Genomic DNA, 16,652 nt, shown 5'->3' on the forward strand with positions numbered 1-16,652 from the left:
CCTTTTTTTTTTTTTAATTCTTGTCGGGGAGATGACAATGGGTTGGACCGGTTCGTCTTTCCTCCTTTTTTTAAAAAATTCTTGTCGGATACGGGGATGACAATGGGTTGGATCGGTTCGGGTTTTGTATGATCCAAATCCAATCCTTTATAAGTTTTGATTCAGTTTGAATCCGAATATTGAAAATCAATATCTAAATCTGATCGATCATGTATTTTTGGATTTTGGTTCGGGTTCAAGTTTAATTCGGATTTTATAATTAGTTAAAAATAAGTAAATATATATTATTGTAACAATATGGTATGTTACATGTTTTTCTAATGATAAGAATATAAAAATAGTAGCTAACAAAGGGTTGAAGGGTTGGTGCAAAGAGGTTTTGACATTCCTACATATACGTCAGGGATGCGACTCAATATTGGTGTTTACGTGTGTTTAACTTTTTTTTGAAACAAGGGTGTTAATTTAATAATAAAAAGTCATACGACATCTACACCAATGATCGAGTCGAACAAACAGTAAATTGCGATCGCTTGTTCTCATAGAGAGACATTTAGATGATATTTTGAAGAAAATGTATATACAAATACAAGTACCCGCTTCATGCATTTTCGTTGAATTATTGATACCCGCTTCATGCATTTTCGTTGAATTATTGATACCCTCTTCATCATGCCCTGATAAAGCTATCGTTTGAGCTATCGATTAGAACTACGATTCCATACAAACTTTCATCACCAAATCAAAACCCCGCTTACAATTAAGAAGCAAAAAACAAAGTTTTCACCAGGGAGAGAAAACAACCTTAGATTTGAAGTGGAACCACAGAAACAAGAGAAATCTGACTGAAAATCCGTCCACTTGAAATAGAGTAGAAAGACAGCGAAATCTCCGATGGTTTTACATCTAAGAATTCTCCCGAGAATAGATCTGGAGCGGAACCACAAAAATAAGAGAAATCGGACTAAAACCCACCCGCTTGGAAGAGAGGCAACGATTCTTGAGAAACAGTATTATTCAAAAATTAAGAATAAGACAAAATAATTAACTGATTTGGGGCTTTCCACCGGTGGAACCCGATGGAAGCCCCAAGCGGCTACGACAAGAGAGAGACTAGAGAGAACTAGTGTTATTGATCACTTTTAAATTTTGTTGCGTGTGTTTAACCAATTTGAGCTATCGATCGTAATTGCAATCCCATATTAATCTTTATCACTGAATCAAACCCTTGAAAATCCGGCAGATCTAACATCCGGGATATCGAATCACACCAAAACACACCAAAAAACACACCAGGCTCTCACAAGGAGAGAATAAACAAAACCCAAATAAATTGGGAACAAATCTCACCCAAAAAAAGATTTTATCAAAAAAAAAAGACAATCTCGAAAGATAGAAATCCTTACCTTGGGAGGCGTATTATTGAAAAACAAGAATAAAGCAAAGAAAATAACTGATTTGGGGTTTTCTACCGGTGAAAACCGATGGAAGCCCTGGAGGAGGCTAGAAAAAGAAAGGTTGAGAGAGGATTTTCTTTAGGGTTTTGAGGAGCTAATCAAGAAGATATAAAAGGGATTTATAGTCATGTATTCTTGTTATAATGGTTTTATGGAGTCCTCAATTTATTAGAGTTTTGGAGGCCACATATGTTCAGCAAGTAATTTATAGCTTAAAATATAATAAAACATAGTATTTTTCAAATGATGTTTTACAAACATCGCTAATTTCTCGAAAATCTTGTATATCCAATACATTTTACAAGTAGAATACTGTAAAATCATTATTTTATAAAACCTGCTTAGTTTATAAAAGATATATGTTCATATTGCATAACATACATGTTGTACTTGTAAATTTATGATATTCGTAAAATTTTATTGAAATAATGCTACTTGTGAAACATGTTTTGCAAGATAACACGTTTTACACGATATTTTAAGTTATATTTTATTTGCAAAACATATGTGGACTCCAAGACTCCAATGAAACGAGGACTTCATAGAAGTTGACTCTATAAAATTATATAGGATATTAATTTATTTAATAATTCATAATATATGTGTATTATATATATGCATAAGTTGTCGGATTATTTTGCTTTGGATCGAGTTTTGAGCGGATTTCGGATTTCGGGTCGAGTATCGGTTCGGTATACTCAAGATCCACATCTAGATCCAAACTCTTTTGGGTCTGAAATGCGGATCCAAATCCAAAAACTCGGATTTGAAAAACTCTAAATGGATCGAAACAGATCGTGTATCCATCAGGTATAATAAAATTGTCAATCCTAGCTGGGAGCTGATTACGTATATATCCTGGCTATTCCCCAGTCAATTTTGCCCTCTATCTGAAAATCATCTTTAATTATCAACTGAGAATTTTCTTCAATTATCGTTTTTACAAGAAGCTATAATTTTCTTCTGAGAATTTCTTCTTATCAACTGAGCAAGTATTATTATTAGAAGTATCGTAGAATAGTGATTGAATACGATCTTTAACTTTTCCAATCCTTTATCGATTGTATCCAAACAAAACAAACAAAAGTAAGTAAATTAAACAAAAAATATCTAAAAACTAAAGTCTTTCGAAACCTAGAGGTGGAATTTGTTTTTCGACATGAGAGATTTTTCTCATCTTCATAATATATATTTATAAACAATATTGTAATTTAGGGGTCATGTTCCAGGGAGAACCATTAGGGAGAGAACCTTTAGAACCACCATCTTATTTCTAGTATTAGTTAGGATTCGTCATCAGAACTTCAAATGAAAAAAAAGTATTAGTTAGGGTTCTGCAGCCGAATTTTAAGTGAAAAAATGTCTTATTTATGTATTATATTTTAAAATTAGTTTTGAATACACACAACGATGCAAAAAAACATGTATTTCTATTTGGATCCTGAAAATTTATGAAAAATATAGAGTTCTGCAGCAGAACCTTAGTGGTTCTATGGTTCTATTTCAAACATTGGTTCTCTCTTGAGCGCGACCTTGTAATTTAGATGTAAAACTTTTTATGCATTGACATTTGATCCTATTAAATTTTGATTTTTTCTAGAAAAATTATTGTCAAATACATATTATGATATGAATTTATTACAAAATAATATGTTTTGTTTTAGTAAAATCAATATGTTTATAATTTCGATGTAAAAAATACATCACAATTAATTTGTAAGGTCTTTAATCTTTAGTAAAAGTTAAATTTTATAATGAGTAATTTACACGTTGCACGTTGAAGTTTAAGCGCTTTTTTGATTTCAAACAATACTTCTTTTCAATACGCACCCGAATGTTTAAAAAACGCTTATATATCCACCTCTTTGACCATCTTCCGTCAAGTTGACCGTTAAAATTAATAGCTGCGGGTTTACATTTTGCACCCGATAAGTTATAAGCATTTTTTAATAATTGCGAGTCTTTTTGGTCGGATCACCGCTAGTCTTTATCTTTATATTGTCTTACTTGAGAGCTACCTATCTGGCATGTATGTACATCAGGCATGTCAAGTTCGAATATAACCAAAACAAAAGTACATTTCTTGGTACAGTATTAATATATAGAGTTAATTACACTTTGTAATCTCTAGATTTGCTCCAAACGCAGTTTAGTATCTGAACTTTAAAATGTGGCAATATGCAAGTTGTAATCTCTAGTCACTATTCCGTCCAAATCTGGAGTTAACTTTAACTGTTTGAAAGATAACAGTGTGTATATTAGTTTCTAACAGCTACTTTGCCCCCTGTGGTCCTCAAAAATTATGTATTATATTTTAAAATTATTTCTAAACACACACAACGTTGTAAAAAAAATTAAAATAATTTTTAAAATATGTATTTAGATTTAGAATCTGAAAATTTATTTTTTTTACATAAACGATGTAACTTATTTTAAAATTTTAAAAAATAAATACATATTTTTAAAATTATTTTAATTTTTTTACATCGTTGTGTGTGTTCAGAAATAATTTTAAAATATACTCCCTCCGTCCCCCTGAGTTGTATACATTGGAGGACGGGGACGCGGCACGGACTTTAATGCTCCTGCAAAATGTAGTTGTGCAATTTGTTTTTAAAATTTTTCTTTTCTGTATTAAAGTTTGGATGTTATATTTTTATACAGAAAAAGAAAATCTCAAAAAAAAGTTATGGAACTATATTTTATAAGAGCATTGAAATGCGTGTCGAGCAGTTAAAAAGAAACGTATAGAATTAAATGGGACAGAGGGAGTAATACATAAACTTTGAGGGATCACAGGGGTAAAGTAGCTGTTAGAAACTAATATACACACTGCTATCTCTCAAACAGTTAAAGTTAACGGCAGATTTGGACGGAATAGTGACTAGGAGTTACAACTCGCACGAGAATGTTAAGTGTAGGGTGCATATTGCCACGTTTTAAAGTTCAAGTACCAAACTGCGTTTGGAGCAAACTTAGGGGTTACAAAGTGTAATTAACTCTAGTAAATATAGCAAATGTGTTCTTAAAGTAAAGTGATTGTGTTCTTCGTTTTGTATTGCAAATGGGTGGAAAGGTGAGTCGGGGTGATGCACAAGTGAGTGATGAACATAAAAAAGCAGAGAAAGAGAGGAGTGAAGAAGCTCATATTAAAACACTAGATGATCTTGTTAACGTCAATTCACTCTTCACTTTAGCTGTGTTTTTGGGCTTGTCTCAGGCTTCACCAGGTGCTATCCGCCTTGAAAATCGTGAAGAGTGTAATGCTGGTCCTGGGGTAGCTAAAATGCTGGTTCTGTATGAGGTTGTGTGGCCTTTGCTTGTTTCCTCTTATTAAGCCTTGTTGCGAAAGTAATCAAGCTATTGCTGGATTTTAGGGGCCGTTTGGATGAGTTTAAAATAAGTGCTTCTGGCTTAAAATAAAAAAGTGGAGTAGAAGTTAGAAACAAGTTAAGACTTATAAGTGATTAAAGTGTTTGGGAAATAAGCAGAACCCCTGAAACAAAAGCTAGCATTCCTAGCTTTTTTTAAGTGCTTATTGACTTTTTACACAAACAGTACAAATAAGTGTTTCTAACTTATAAATCAGAAACCCGACTTTTAAGCCGGAAACAAACACCACCTTGGATAGTGATAGATTCATAAAACAACGCTTAAACTTTTGGGGTGTAAAGTGTAAACTCCGCAACCGTTAATTTTAATGATCAACGGAAGATAGTCAAAAGGGTGTATATCTAAGCGCTTTCTAAATATTCGGGTGCATATTGAAAAAAAATATTGTTTGATATCAAATCAAAAAAGCGCTTAAATTTATTGGAAGCGAAGTGTAAATTACTCTTTTATAATTTACATTTATCTAAGAAGTCTAAAAGATAAATGTTATGTTGCGTGTAACGTGTTAATGACATCATTATCGGGAGTTTGTCATCATTATGTTATAACCATCAGTTTTTACCTTCTCTCTCTTTTGAAGGATATTTTGAATTAAATTTTGTATTAATATAAATTCGGATATATATTTGTCCTTAATTATTTGAAGTTATAGAGTTGTTTCAAAAATTAAATTATTTATGTTTTAATAATTAAAATAAATAATTTTGTTAACGGTATAGTTCTGTTAACGCAACATCGTGATTAATATCAAAGTCTTTTTCATAATATCACGTACGATCATTATCAAATTTTGGTATTTTACTGTTTGATTTTTATAATATATCATTGCAAAAGAATTTCACTTAGCAAATACTTAAAAGATACAGATTGTTTCTCACGGGACGAAACCCACGTGCAGATGATATTTACTCTTGATATCAGGAAGGATAGAATCACCTGATACAAGAAAATTTGTATTCGAATATATATAAGTTTTCTAGAGGATAAAATCGGAAGGAGAAGATGAATGAATTATCCTCCCATCCGGTGAAGCAGAAAGCATAAGCTTCCCCAAACTATTGGGCGATATTTTACTCTTCTAGTTTCGTACATGTTTACTTGATGAAGTATCAAGACATTATCATTGAGTAGAGTAGTCCATTATCTGGCTAGCTAGAGTACAACATTATCGAATTTCATCATCATAATAATAAGAAGATATATAATCCCGATGAATAAAATTATATATAAATTTCCAGGAGTGTACGTGTCGTCTATATATCTTTGAACAATAATAGCAGTATAATAAGCTGTGTATAGAGGAAGGGTAAGACCCAGAAGCAGCAGCATGATGATTTTATTTAATCTAACTAAATCATATATATGAAAGTAGAAGCACAAGAATCACATAAAATCATTACTGAGCCACCTATCCAGCATGGATAAACATTCTTCTGGTTTGTATTCCGGGGATGCATGACCTGCGCCCTGAATACAAAATACATGTAAATCATTTAATTACTTGATGCAATATTAATACTAGTCCATTTATATATAATTATGAATTACCTTGACAGTAGCAAATGTCAAGGAGTAGTCTTTATATGAAAATATTTCTGTGTACCTGCAGATACATTATTCATTTCAGAGATCGATCGGTCGGCTGTTATTAACAAGTTTAATTAGTTGTGATTTCAACTTTATATATATATAATTAAGACGTACAACACATACCCTGCTACTTGTTTATTGACAAACCACGGAGCCCAGGGCTTAGTCATAGGTAATTCCATGCCATGTATCCAATTTTGTGTTCCAACATACGGGAAAACAAGATCGTGATCGCCGCTGTATTCATTTTGCATAATTGTATATATCCCTTTGTCAGTAAATTACATTTGTGTATAATTTCAATTATATATACTGCATTAAATTGTAATTATAAGTTGTGATCAAAGGAGAATTGCCTGAATATCAGAGCTCGACAATGTTTTTGAGTTAGGTTACGATGGTAGGCGATACTGCTGGTAATGTCGTAGAGAAAGGTATCTGTATTGTTTCTTCCTAGTTCATAGTGGTCGTCGTTACAAAGGAGCCATTCTTTTATCGTTCCCTGCAGCGATGCAGAGAGTAAATATATGCAGAATATTATATAGTGTCTCACATAATAATATAAAATTAAATAATTAAGCTAGATATTCAAGATGAATTTTATACATAGCATGAGGATAAGAGTTGTTATTGATGAACAGCATATCAGAGATCTTACCTCGCGAACATGAAGAGCTTTCTGTACTGTTTTGTCAGAGGCCCAAAGAGGAGCGTAGTCATAATTGTCACCCTAACAAGTATATAAAATTAAATTATTGTTGAAATACATGAAAGGGAGGGGAGGGTGAGCGAGGGAGAGAGAGCTAGAGAGAGAGAATTAAATTATTGTTAAAATACATGAAAGGTAGGGAGAGAGGGAGGGAGGGAGGGTAAGCGAGGGAGAGGGAGAGAAAGAGAGATTACTCGACACCATGATTCCGGGGGACGAGATAAACGGAGAGATTTTACAAGTTTTTTATCCGGGCTATCAGACATTTGAAGTAGCATCCTCTTCTTCGATGTCATCTCTGACTCACACATAGGTTCTAATATTTGATGTTCATTTATATTCTTCAGGCACTGAATATATAAAAAAGTTAAAAAAAAAAAACATATGAGTGACACAAAAACTGTTAATCTATATATGTAATTGATTTACACTTTTGGCGCATGCTAACCTCATCAACTAATGCAAGAGAATTTTGGCACAATCCGTTGGTGGGGTTGACGTTTGCGAAATCACCATCACAATGCAACTCTGCCGACTGCAAAATAATCATGATTGAATCAACTTTTGAGAGAAAAACTGAACTAGTTAAGATTTAGAAGTTACCTCATACAGTTCCTGCGAGAGAAGTGCAAACTGATATGCATATGGTATCCTTGAATTGAAGTCAGTTTCTATATCTGTCAGAGGATTCCCGCCCATGTATCCCTACGTACAATTTCCACATTCAAGATTTCACTTGTAAGTTCAAAACAAATTGTGTTGTAATCTTTTAGAATTTGCTCATTTTAATTTCGATAAACAAAATAAATGCCTAGAAAAAAAAGAAGCCAAATCAAGTTCTACAAAATGTGTACTCCTCCACATTCCTTATAAAGAGTTAACACACATTTTAAGGAATGTATATATATAATTCTATAACATACATTTATATATTTTTTGTTTCCGAATAAAAGTTTAAATAATAAATTTTTATTAGAAGGAAAAAGTTAAAAAATAATAAAATAAATTTTATATGAATTTTAAAATGTGTGTCAAGCCCAATCATATGTCCCACATGTTCACTTTTCGCTGGGAATAGAGAAAGCATACAGCAGCAAACAATTTTTATCATCTGCTAAGTGAGAATTACTCACTTTAATATTTACTTTGGGAGAAGAGCCAGCTTCGTTACCTAAATCATACAAACACAAACATAGTTGATAACAAGAGAAGAAAATATTTGAACATGCAGCAAGATAGAGAGGCTGCAGAGAAAATGTAAGAAACCCAGAAAGATGTATCACTTTCAACCTGCCTTAACATTGTTTCCTAACCTTATATCAGCCTCTTAGCACATGTTGATTAACATCATATACACAAAAAACATCACTACTAAAAAGCTATTAGGAGTAGTTTAGCCCGACAAGGATTGTACTTTCTCAGATCTCAGCCACATATTCCTACTTGCTGAAACTAAAACATATGGTTATATCTGATCTCTCTACGTCTTTAAGGCACAATGGACATGGTCATGCTCCTCGGTCTATTTTACAACACAAACCTGGCTTTGATTAATGTTACATGACCAATTCTCCTAAAATGGGCAACAAAAGTCCACAGACCACCTAATATTTGACACCAACGAGTTAAATCCCGAGTTGTTGGGATGAGTGTTTAGTAGGATCATATTATACTATAATAATAATAGACTATTAATATTACTTTTTGTAGTGAAGAATGAGAAGTTAATAAAAAAAAGAAAAAAAAAGTGTTTAGTAGTGTACAAACTTATAACATTATAATTTAAATATTAATTTGCAGCTGATGGAGTAAACTAAAGCTGATACCATTAATCAAATCTTGAACTAGGACGGGAATAATTAAGCCAGCGTATGAAACACCCGCAATGTATACCGGATTGCTGAGGTACTGTGGATGCCTCACAAGCCACTGCAAGAATATTTATACATATGTAAAATAATAATAATTCATATATACTAGCTTGTTATCCGGCCGGCCAATTGGGATTAAAATGTTAAAAATGCATTAATATTTCTGACCTTCCTGAGGAACTGATCTAGGGACGCTGCTGTTGCAGTATCACTAGTTTTGTAAGCCTCCTCAGTTGTGGCGTAGGAGAATCCAGCACCCGATGCATCCACAAATATGACGCTAGCCACCTTTGTCCATGCGTATGGATTTATCTCTAATTGAGGTAATCCATCAATTACATTTGCATAGTCGAACTGAAGTGGACCTACAAAGACCATGCAAAACCAGTTAGCTAGTAAGCAAATCAGCAGCATCTTTTTTTCTTTTTTAATCAAAGCCTAAACCATTCTGATATTTGATTTATTCATGTACGACGTTGTGATTAATTTTTAATTTTTTCTGATTTAATCACTTCATTGTTATAATACTCTCCTCAATTGTATATACACCACTGAGGGACACGTACTAAAATATAGTTTTAAGATTATTTTTTCTGAATAATTATGACCCGGAAAAGAAGTTTTGAATGACAGCCCAAGTGGAAACTCAAATTTTGGGGTAGTTATATAGAGTATTTATGAACTAGGGTTGTACCGATCTGATAAAAGAAGGGCCATAGAGCAGAACAGCCCGGACCACCATTGATCCAAATTATGATAGGATCGTGTTTGGGATTACGCTCTGATTCCACGAAGTAGTAGAATAACTGCAGATCTTCATCGTTCTTTCCTAACCCTAGGTACCTGTCACAAACAATAACATGCATGACATTATTAATATTCTCAGTTTTTAAGATACAGCTTCCAGATGCTAATTAAAATTGCACGAGGAATTAAACTAAAGAGAAAGAGTGAAAATGCATGCACCCAGTTTCAAGTTTGAAAGGCAGTTTGCCGGGAAATCCCGGTAGAGTTTCGACAACTGCCTGCGAAAGAGCAGGGTTGAAGAGGTTTTCCGGCACAAGAAGAAGAAGCAAAATCCACGTAAAAGTGGTCTTCTCCATAAACTTGGGCATATTATAAATCTGTATTGTTTGTGTGATTGATCAATTACTCAGCAAATTAATTAGCTGCTTCTTCAGTGCAGTTTATATAGACAGAGTGGATATGGACATGCAATTATTAGTTCAACCGTGGGTGAGGTTTTGGTATTGAAGAAAATAACTATGGGCATTGCAACCCATATTCTCAATTTTTTTAGTTTATTCTCACTTATATTACTTTTATAATTTTATAATTATTTTTATATATGTTTTTATACAAAAAGTGGAATTTGCATTATTGGGTCTCTGAATTTATATTTTTAAAAACTTTGAGATCTAATCATATAGTTTAGCTAATTTTCTTCTGCAGTACCAAAACCTTATTTCACTTTTCAAAATTAAAAATAACAAATATTAATCTGATGACACTACTGAATTTATGGACGATGCATGCCTTTAGAAACTTTTTAATGTGGCTCAGCTGGTTGCTGTATATGAGTAATATATATACCCGCACCCCTAGACAATTTACAGTAACTTTCTAGAACCCCAATCCCTGACGGCAACTTCAATTTGCTGCCCGTCAAAGCTAGAATCGAAATATGACACCCACGTTTATTTAGGACGAAAATGGCTCAGCTACTACTCAAACAAAATATCAAGAATCTACCTACCATTCAAAACTGCAAACAATACAAATTAGTATGTATAGTTGTAGAGGAATTGCTAACTACTAGCATTACTACACTGCGATACCATTAACTACAACTGCACCTAAAACTAGAGGGTCATTAATTCAGATCCCAGATGGTCCAGACCTGCAATGATGAAGAAACATAATAAGCGAAACATCAGAAATAACTATATATGCATTCACTGATCACTACCTTGGGATAGAGTAACTTTCATTTACTTAGGGGCCGTTTGGCTGAGCTTAAAAGAAGTGACTTATTGCTTAAAATAAAGAAGTGGATTTAAAGTTATAAGTTGGTTTGGACTTATAAGTTATCAGAAGTGTTTGGATACGAAGACTTATAAGTTTTTAAGTGTTTGGATAACTTAACTTATAAGTTAGTCAGAAAATAATAAAAACTTAACATATATCATCATTTTGTGTTGGAAAAGAGCCGATAGAAATAAGCTGGATCAAATAAAAGCTACGATTTGTAGCTTCTTTCGTGAGCTTTTTACCCCTTAATTAAGTGCTTTAAAAACTTTGCCAAACATGCATCAAACTAGAGAGGAGCGGGCTTTCGGGCTTAAAAGCCTAGAAGTACCGCTGCCAAACATCCACTTAATCTTAGGCTTGCTTTTGGAGAAATAAAATCTATTTGTTAAATTATGGGGTCATGGGATTAACTCAAGGAAGTGGTTATTATTTATATGTGGTAAGTTATTTAGTAGTAAAAAATAACTTTTAAATTTATGTGTTTTGTTAGTTTTTGGTATTTATAACTTATCGAGTATAAAAATAATAATATGATAATAAAACATTATAAATTTGTATCTTTTATTGTTGTCTTATACATTTTTATAAAAATAAGTCACTGAAAAATGTTAGAATTTTCAACTTTTCAGATTCCGACTTATATTTACACAAATGGTACTAATAAGATGTTTTGACTTATAATATCAAAAATTTAAAAAAAGCTTCGACAAACAGACCTATATTTTTTTATGGCTGGTGTTATCATTATTGTGCCCTCAGGGAGTGCCATATTTGATGGCCTTTTGGACCGTTTCTAGTTATGTATAATATGTCGCCAGTGGACGAATATGTGTCGTTCTGGTAACTTTTATTATGATTAATGTCAATTATATTTTAGTATTTTCTAAGCTAATTGTCGTCTTGGCTTTATTTTGAATGAAAATTAGTAGAATAAATGGATAAGGATTTGATTATTGTTTGGAGGTTTAAACCAAAGAATTTCTTTCGGTTATGTCCTCAATATGTTTAGGCTATGTTTTAGTTCTTTTACTTTTAATTTTCTGGTAAAATATCACTTTGTCTTATGGTTTATACAAAATCTTTTGCTAATCGGTGAAATTGAATATTTGAATATTCAAATATTGTGTCAGCTATAATAGAGCAAACAAGTAAACTGCCAGTATTGTTTCTAGAGATTTATTTTCTCTAAAATATAATTGGCAAGTCTACAATTGAAACTTGTAACTTACATCAGATATTAACAAATATGATGAAAAGAAGGATAAGACAAAGAACAGTGTAGATTGTTAGTGTGTATGCCCTAGAGACAACACTAGATTATAATTTTCTGTTTAATGACATATGATTATTAATAATATTATTCTATTAATTAATTATCTCTTTTATAATTTATTATATCTTTATTTACCGCGATATAAATGTTAGATTAATAAATGTCCTTGGAATATAATATGAATTTTATATCTGTAAGTACGTGACTTAGAAATGAGATTATAATAATAGTATTGATATTCTTAAATATCCCTAACCGAGTATTGTTATTATGGGACGATGATAATACATTAAGACTAGTGTGTTTTGTTGACTGATGATCACATCTTATTGATTAGAAGTATAGTGACACTAAAGTCAAGAACACAAGCTAGTGTGTAACTTGTAGAAGACGACGCATCAAAAAAGGAACACGAGGTTTCAAGAAAAACAAACACGAAGTTTCATTCCTCACCAAAGTGTTCACTGCTTTTTCGCTAGGTTCATTCGATTTTTTTTTATTAAATGTCACTATGTCAGAAAAATTAAATATCAAAATTAAATTTTTTTTATAATATAAATAATCTTAATTTAAAAAGATGAACAAAGAAATATAAAAAATATTGAAAAAACTATTTAAAACAACCCGTGCTTTGCACGGGTTAGAAAGCTAGTTATAATAGGAATAGAATTTCAAATTTCACTAAAAACTCTAAATTAGGATTGTTTTAGGTTTCTTCTATATAAACATCATCATAACTAGCTAAAGGGTAATAATTTTTATTTGATAAAATTCTGATTCCTAGTAACCATAGTTGTGTGTGAGAGAGAGAAGAAGAACAATTCGTGTTTTGATACTAGTAGACCACCTCCATTCAAGCTTTCACATAGATACGTTTGAAGCGTAAATTGTTTGTTGGCAGGAACATGGTGATTGATTGAAGTTAGTCCCTTAATTTGACATCTAATTCATAAAGTTTCTCAATATAAACATACAAACTACGTATTAAATATCATTTATCGCATGGATTCTGCGACGGATTCGAAAGTTTTGAATTTTTCACGTTTTAAATTATTGTTTCCGCTGTGTTTATGCCTTGAAACCCAACATAGACTCCATGGTCCAAGCTGCTAAGCAGTTGCTAATTCGAGCGTAAGACAAACCGTTGTGCAAATATTCTGATTAATTTGTCAAGGCAATCTTTATATTTATATAAAGAAGGATCCCAAAGAGGATGACGTGTAGCCTCTCAAATCTCCTCTTTTACATTTTCTCAATTCCTAGACTCCCATGTCTATTTTCTCTCAAATGATAGGATTTCAGTGTTAGTTAATTCTGGAATTTTGAAATTCCAGGCAGAAATCGAAAAGTTACTCTAACTTTACTACTTCAGTTACATATTTGTAAAGGCTGAAACTCTAAGTATTTAGCTTCAGCTCCACACCTCAAAGCTAACATATTTCGCTTCCGGTGTTGCTCCTACTCCTACGATGATTACGTTAATCAAGTCATTTCAACGGCGTTCCCTGACTTCCACTCCTACAATTTTGTCGATGCCAATTTATTCAAGGTTAGATTCTGATTTTCCCCCTCATTTTTGGGTCGATTATGTTTATTATGTTTAGGATTTTGATGTAGTTTCAACGGCGTTCACTGACTTCCACTCCTCCGACTCTGATTCCCCTCTCATTATTTGGGTCGATTATGTTTATTATTTTTAGGATTTTGATATTTTTTGCGTTGAAAAAGGATGAAGAAATAAGGGCTTAGTTTCTGGGATGTGGCTGTTAAGGTGGTGCAAATGGCATGTTCTCTTTGCAAAACAATACAAAGGGCTTAGTTCCGGGGAGTTTTGATCAGGTTAATAAGTCCAAGAATGATGATTCTCATATTACTGTGGCGGGTATTTTTATTTACTTCGAATGGGTATGCTCATATTCTTGTAATTTTTTCTCCTCTTAAATAGTGTTTGTTTGTTCATTTCTGATTTTTTTTATGAGTTGGGTCAATTTTATTGTTTATGGTGATTCTTTCTATTTTATACTTGTATGAGCTTAGGCCAGTAAATTAAATAATAATGTGGGCTACAGGACCTTATATGTCAAGTTTGTTGACAAAGTCTTGAGCTGCATTGTGGCTATTGTTGTTTGGTTTTGGTAGGTGATCAGATGTGATTTAAGTGGCAAGTCAGAGAAACCAGTGTATAACTAGACCTAAAGAAAAAGAATTTGTGCAGGAACGGCCATTTGCTACTAAGTATATTTTCTATTTATCTTATATTCTTGCTTCTTCTGCCAACCATACAAGCTGTTAATATTCAAAAGGATCAAACTCATGGTCTTCGACAGAATGGGATCTTTAATCCTTAGATTATGGGTATCCCTTGTAAATCATAGTAGGACTTGCTTGGTTTTGTTTATAAGCTTAATCTTTGTCTCTTTTTGGGGTAGATTATGAATTGGTAATATACAATGACCTCAATTTTCAATTGAGTGAATTCTGTTCAATTGATTGCATAATTTGTTATTTTTTACTTAAAGTAATGCCTACTTTAGTGGCCGTAACTTCACTTAATTTACAACCTTGTACATTTTTGGATAAACACTTGCCATGATCATAGAAGTGAATTTAATATTCGAGAAAAGGATATAGCAAATTAAATATAGAGATGATGGTTCTACTTTTTGCTTTGGCAAACCTAGTGCGAAAAAAATTGTGAGGTTTACCAAATCATTAGCTACTACTGATACTGGAGCTGGATATCAGTGTATATATAAACATCAAGAGCAAACTTGATCGGCTTAACTTGATGTTAATTTTCTAATGTAAGTGAGTTTCTCGGTAATTTTCATCCTAACGAGGCAAGCCTTCGTCATGGATGTCTTTGTCTTGGGGGCAGGTTAAAGATCTTTAGCTCTAGTATGTCAACTTATGTATGCGATTGGTTAATACTTAATATAATACTCCTAGGTTTGAAGCAAACGTTGAATCCCATTAGACAATATATATTATACCATGCTGATGCCAGAGCCATGTGAACTAGGTACAAGCATTAGAAAGTCGAGCTTGCCATCTTATCTGATACTGATAATTCCTGAGTTCAGAATCGGCCCTATGAAAGATAAGGGACCTTTGTCAGTTTATATTTTATAAGGAACTCTTTTGCAATAGTTACAACTAACTAGCTGTATTAAACTTGCAGCACCATTAGACACTCCAAGCTTTTATGTACTTGTGTGAGTTTTAGGATACTGCTTTTTGTCTTTCAATCAGTCTGACTAAATTTGTTATCATGTGCCTCGCATTGCAGTCAGATTCGGAGACTCAGTTGCTGACAATTAAGTTCGGATGGAATGTCGTGATGAGGTCAGTGTCCAGCACACTGGTTGGAGTTAGCCTAGAATTTGAAATAGCTACAAATTGTGTTTCTACATGGGCAATGAGAACAATATTGTGAGGAGTTTGGACCTTTCTCGGCGAACATCAAGTGCTATCGTGTCGGAAACAATATTGTATCAGCTTTCCCTGTTGCTAAAAACTGAACTATATGTCAAATGCTCTGATGCTTCCATTTCTTCATCATTGATGGGATTATTTTGGCCGAGAAACATTAGATTTCCTTTCAAGTACTCAACTCGCAAGAACTTATGTAGTATTTTTGTTTTGCTAATTATATGATTTTTGTTTATTTGATTACAAGTTAGTTATTTTTGTTTTAGGCCTACCAAAGGTATTCGCTTGAAAAAATTCATGAATCTGATATAATTGTAATACTTTTCCTCCTTTATGAGGTAGAAAAAATCTGTACACTTCGATAACCATTCAAAAGAGAGCTGATGGGGTTGAAGTTCCATCTAGTGTTTGGAGAGCTTTACTTGGAGCATGTAGAATACACAATAATCTAGAGGTGGGTAAAATTGCAGGGAAGAATGTTCTCAAGTTAGAATCTTTAAACTCAGGTGTATATATGATTCTGGCAGAAATGCTAGTGTAAAGAGATTCCAAGCTGAAAAGATATGGTATGAACGACAGAAAAGGGAGTGAAAGAAGCAACCTGGATGTAGTTAAATAGAAGTCAATACTGGACTCTTTATAGTTTATATTACCAGAGGTTATAGCAAGAAAATATTATGTATTTCGCTGCTATAGTATTAGTTTTGTAGAAATGTTTACTCGACAGACTTCTGTCAGGAACAAGAAAAAAATCTAGATTGTTAGAAAAAATCTCCTTGCCTTAAAACGTTTCCTACCCTTTTTCATTTCGTGTCGAAACAAATACACTTTCTTGTCATACTGTTGGGTTGATGCAACTTCTTCTGTTTAGTTTGATGGTTTTTTTTTTTAATACA

General features: G+C 32.8%; 1 protein-coding gene and 1 long non-coding RNA gene across 3 annotated transcripts; one reads left to right on the forward strand and one right to left on the reverse strand.

Moving 5' to 3' along the window:
- Window positions 1–6,052: 6,052 nt before the first annotated feature.
- On the reverse strand, window positions 6,053–10,249 carry LOC108193692 (serine carboxypeptidase-like 17). 2 transcript variants are annotated; one of them, XM_017360468.2, is made up of 13 exons: window positions 9,987–10,249; window positions 9,715–9,863; window positions 9,189–9,385; window positions 8,976–9,078; window positions 8,283–8,320; window positions 7,753–7,854; window positions 7,598–7,684; window positions 7,344–7,499; window positions 7,099–7,170; window positions 6,797–6,942; window positions 6,564–6,677; window positions 6,399–6,453; window positions 6,053–6,317 (listed from the first exon to the last, which is right to left on the reverse strand). In XM_017360468.2, the coding sequence occupies exons 1-13, from the start codon at window positions 10,133–10,135 to the stop codon at window positions 6,234–6,236; spliced, it is 1,452 nt and encodes a 483-aa protein (XP_017215957.1). In that variant the 5' UTR covers window positions 10,136–10,249; the 3' UTR covers window positions 6,053–6,233. The 2 variants fall into 2 exon arrangements, with proteins under 2 accessions (XP_017215957.1, XP_017215958.1); XM_017360469.2 differs by lacking the exon at window positions 6,399–6,453 and adding an exon at window positions 6,454–6,492 and having other exon boundaries at window positions 9,987–10,229.
- Window positions 10,250–13,532: 3,283 nt separating this feature from the next.
- Window positions 13,533–15,998, forward strand: LOC135147715 (uncharacterized). The gene is made up of 3 exons (XR_010285498.1): window positions 13,533–13,873; window positions 14,053–14,229; window positions 15,614–15,998. It is a non-coding gene; the product is annotated as an uncharacterized LOC135147715 (long non-coding RNA).
- The last annotated feature ends 654 nt before the right edge of the window (window positions 15,999–16,652 follow it).

Source organism: Daucus carota, chromosome 7 (genome assembly GCF_001625215.2).
Source record: "Daucus carota subsp. sativus chromosome 7, DH1 v3.0, whole genome shotgun sequence".
Lineage (NCBI taxonomy): Eukaryota > Viridiplantae > Streptophyta > Magnoliopsida > Apiales > Apiaceae > Daucus > Daucus carota.

Bases quoted from the DNA above. Each gene is read 5' to 3' on its own strand.
- LOC108193692 (XM_017360468.2), bottom strand. From the start codon at position 10,135: ATGCCCAAGTTTATGGAGAAGACCACTTTTACGTGGATTTTGCTTCTT. The intron at 7,855-8,282 runs GTGAGTAATTCT...AATTGTACGTAG, and splicing joins CTCCCAAAGTAAATATTAAA to GGATACATGGGCGGGAATCC. The intron at 6,454-6,563 runs GTATGTGTTGTA...ATGTATCTGCAG, and splicing joins GTCAATAAACAAGTAGCAGG to GTACACAGAAATATTTTCAT.